At 44.5% G+C, this 3,870-nt stretch overlaps 1 protein-coding gene across 1 annotated transcript; it reads right to left on the bottom strand.

The window, feature by feature from the left end:
- Positions 1-1,251: 1,251 nt before the first annotated feature.
- LOC109972782 (gastrula zinc finger protein XlCGF49.1-like) lies at positions 1,252-3,063 on the bottom strand. Its single transcript, XM_020621912.1, has 2 exons — positions 3,010-3,063; positions 1,252-1,914 (listed from the first exon to the last, which is right to left on the bottom strand). Exons 1-2 carry the CDS (start codon positions 3,061-3,063, stop codon positions 1,273-1,275), a joined length of 696 nt encoding a protein of 231 aa, XP_020477568.1. The 3' UTR covers positions 1,252-1,272.
- Between the last annotated feature and the right edge of the window lie 807 nt (positions 3,064-3,870).

The raw sequence follows: 3,870 nt of genomic DNA, 5'->3' as shown, positions 1-3,870 counted from the left end.
TCTCATGTGATAACTAAGTCGTGATCAAGCACACAGAACAATGGGTTAACTGGGTTGCAGGTCCCCTATGTGTGTGTGAGACAATAAGTATGCTAGACTGGCCAAGTGGTCATCTCAGGTGATGAGACCCCCTGTGTGTGTAAGACACCCCCTGGTGGGGCAGAACTTGAGATATGCTAGGTGTGTCCAGGTGTGGGCTAGTGGGGCTTTGTTGAAATGTAAATAGGTTGTCTGGTTGCCTGGGGGATGCAGACATTCAGAAGTTGCAGGAAGTAAGCAGATTCTACCTCATTACAATTGTAAGACATATAAGCAAGGAGAATAAATGTATTAGAAAATAACCAGAGCTCAGTAGTTCTGCACAATAACCAATACAGCTGTAATCAGGTAAGATAAAGTTATGAAAGGTAACTAAAGGGAACTAAAGGCATGAGAAGTAACTAAAGCTGATAAAGTAACTAGAGTCTATAAGACTCAAATCTTACACTGGTGCAAATATGACTTCAAGTGTCCACAGGACGTATTAAAGACAACTGTTTGCTGACACATCAACTTTAAGGGTATAAGCTCTTATTTCTCTGTAGCTTCTTCCGGTTCTTTCAAACCAGGAACTCTCAATGAGACGAAGCAGACTGCTTTAGATTTTATAAAAAATAACCGTGCTGGTTTATTCCGAGGATCACAGGTAAAATTCACATTACACGTCCAGACCTTTCTCACCCCTCTACCTGCGCGCAGGCAGCAGAAAAGCTCAAGAAGCCTGGACCAAAAAGCCTATATAATCTTAATCATTTCTTGGGCTAGCCCATGCTACAAGGGGCGTCAAAACCGTGACGTCACCTGATAAGCCAGCTTTGCAGCTGACTCTTAACGTTAGCCAAAACATGAGGAAAAGTCAAGGTGCGTGACTGTTGTTTTCGTGGTGTGTATCTAAAACAATTGGGCATAACCTTACACATTAAGACAAATATTAAGACTAGCATTACAGTTGACACTAACAGCTCTTTTCCTGTAACCTTGACGTGCCTGCAGTCTGCACTGCAAGCACAGTTAACAACCTGAGCTAGTCACTCTGTCTCCACTAACATTTCTAGACAACAAATCTCTGAATATCTATCTAACTAGGAAATAACCTAACACCTGTATGAATTTAGCGATGGGCATTTAGTTTAAGTTTGCAGCTAAACATTTTTCCACATCGGTCACAGCTGTATGGCTTCGCTCCAGTGTGAATTCGTTTATGTTGGTTTAACTGACTCTTCTGAGTAAATGCTATCCACAGTGGTCACAGCTGTATGGTTGCTCTCCTGTATGAATTCTTTGATGGGCATTTAGTTCACGTTTCCAAATAAAAGTCTTTCCACACTTGCCACAGCTGTACGGTTTATCTCTTGTGTGAACTCGTTGATGAGCATTTAACTCACTTTTCCAAGTAAAATTCTTTCCACATTGGCCACAGCTGTATGGCTTCACTCCAGGGTGAATTCGTTTATGTTGGTTTAACTGACTCTTCTGAGCGAAACGCTTCCCACATTGGTCACATCCATACGGCCTCTCTCCGGTGTGAACTCGTTGATGTTGTTTTAAATTACTCTTCTGAGTAAATGCCTTTCCACAGCAGTCACAGCTGTACGGTTGCTCTCCAGTGTGAATTCGCTGATGTCGGTTTAACTCACTTTTCTGAATAAAAGTTTTCGCACATTGGTCACAGCTGTACGGTTCCTCTCCAGTGTGAATTCGTTGATGTCGGCTTAAGTTACTCTTCTGAGTGAAAGTTTTCGCACATTGGCCACAGCTGTATGGCCTCTCTCCAGAGTGAGATCTCTCATGAATCTTTAGATATGATGGCCTTAGGAAGGCTTTGTCACATTGCTGACAGTGGTGATGTTTGGGTGTCTTTGTGTGTCTCTGCTTCTATAAGGAGAGACATGCATAGAAGAAGAGAAACATAATTCTCATGGTGGTAAGGCATCTATAACCATAAATGTACCATACATATTCTTAAATGTTAAATGGTCTTATACTTGTAGACAGCTTTTCTACGCATTGCAGCACACTCAAAGCACATTCACGCTATCAGCCCATTCACACTCCCAAGCACACACACCTACGCAGGCACACACCCAAATCAAAATCACATCAAATTTAAATCAAATCAAATTTTATTTGTATAGTGCCAAATCACAACAAAAGTCATCTCAGGACACTTTACAAACTAAGGTCTAGACCTTACTGTTATCACTATTATTACATAGGGAAAACCAAACAAATCCCCCTTTAGCAAGCATTTGGCGACAGTGGGGAGGAAAAACTCCCTTTAACAGAAGAAACCTCCGACAGACCCCGGCTCTTGGTGAGCGGCCTTCTGCCTCGACCAGTTTGAGTGAGTGGATAGAGGAGAGAGAAAAGAAGAAAAGCAACAAGACACAACAAACAATCAAACACTGATCAGGTCGATGTGGCTGGTGACTGCTTGTCAGGGACACAGAGCTCCAGGGCCAGGGCAACCTGCAGAAAGGTACAGGGAGAGAGAGAGGACACACTACGGGAGAGAGGAGACACAAAGTTAGTGATGTGTAATGGTGGCATATAGAAGCATAGGGAGAGAGGGGAGGGGAGGAGAGGAGAGGAGAGGAGAGGAGAGGAGAGGAGAGAAGAGAGGAAAGGAAAGAAACTCAGAGCATCATGGGGCCCCCCAGCAGCCTAGGCCTATAGCAGCATAACTAAGGGAAGGCTCAGGGTCACCTGATCCAGCCCTAACTATAAGCTTTATCAAAAAGGAATGTCTTAAGTCTAATCTTAAAGGTAGAGAGGGTGTCCTCCCGAACTGAGACTGGGAGTTGGTTCCATAGGAGAGGAGCTTAATAGTGAAAGCTATTGGAAGCTATTTCGGCTCTTTTAACCAGGAACTCAGAGAGACGAAGCAGACCACTTGGATATATAAATAATAATCGTGCTGGTTTATTCAAAGAATCACTGGTAAAATTAACATTACACATCCAGGTTAACTTCCACCTCCAATCCTGTGCACAGGCAGATGAACAATGAAAGACCCTGAACCATAATAGCCTATACATTTTATCACTTCGGTTGGGCTAGCCCCATACTACAGAGGGACGTCAAACTGTGGCGTCACCTGATATGCCAGCTTGGAGCTGACCATAACAATAGTCAAAACATGAAGAAAATCAATGTGTGTGACTGTTGATTACGTGGTGTGTATCTAAGAATACTCTGACATGACATCTAGTGACATGTCATGACATTACACATAAGAAAATATTATGATTACAATTACGGTTACACATATCATAATAATAACAATATCCCCCTGCCTGTAAACTGTCTATCTAGTTGTCCTTGGCCTATATGCACCCTGCAAAAACTCATGAGAATGACTATGTTACGGCAAGCCGCACACCAACAGAGCAACTGGACTCAGTATTAGGCAGGACTCAAACTCAGGTCAGAGAGATATTTATTTGACAGTATGGAACGGAAAGGGGGTGGCAAGGATCAGGCGCGGAGCTGCCGGCGTGGGTCTCGGGTGATCGGGCCGCAGAAATGACTGGACCACTGGAGGAGCCGCCTGGGGTCGGAGGAGAGGTTTTGGCACTGTGTATAGAGCAGAGAAGGAGATTAAGAGAGGAGACAACAGGCAGATGAGGGTGCGATGATGCTGAGCACAACACAGGTGACCTGCGTATAGAGGACTGCTGGCTCCGGGCTGGAGAGCGTGCTTGGAACCCAGCGCCGAGGTATGCAGACAGGAACAAGGGCCCACGCTTAACGGACCCAGGCATTGGATGTGGACCCCCACCAACGATCGTTGCTCGGCAGCAAGACCCACGGAGACATAGGTGGCATGAG

This window comes from Monopterus albus, unplaced genomic scaffold (genome assembly GCF_001952655.1).
Source record: "Monopterus albus unplaced genomic scaffold, M_albus_1.0 scaffold269.1, whole genome shotgun sequence".
NCBI classification, from domain to species: domain Eukaryota; kingdom Metazoa; phylum Chordata; class Actinopteri; order Synbranchiformes; family Synbranchidae; genus Monopterus; species Monopterus albus.
Note: the sequence above shows the minus strand (reverse complement) of the source record. Positions and strands in the feature narration are given on the sequence as shown.

Excerpts from the sequence above, each read along its gene's own strand:
- LOC109972782 (XM_020621912.1), bottom strand. The coding sequence starts at position 3,063 with ATGGTTCAGGGTCTTTCATTGTTCATCTGCCTGTGCACAGGATTGGAG. Across the intron at positions 1,915-3,009 it reads GCACAGGATTGGAGGTGGAA|AAGCAGAGACACACAAAGAC; the intron begins GTTAACCTGGAT and ends CTCTCCTTATAG.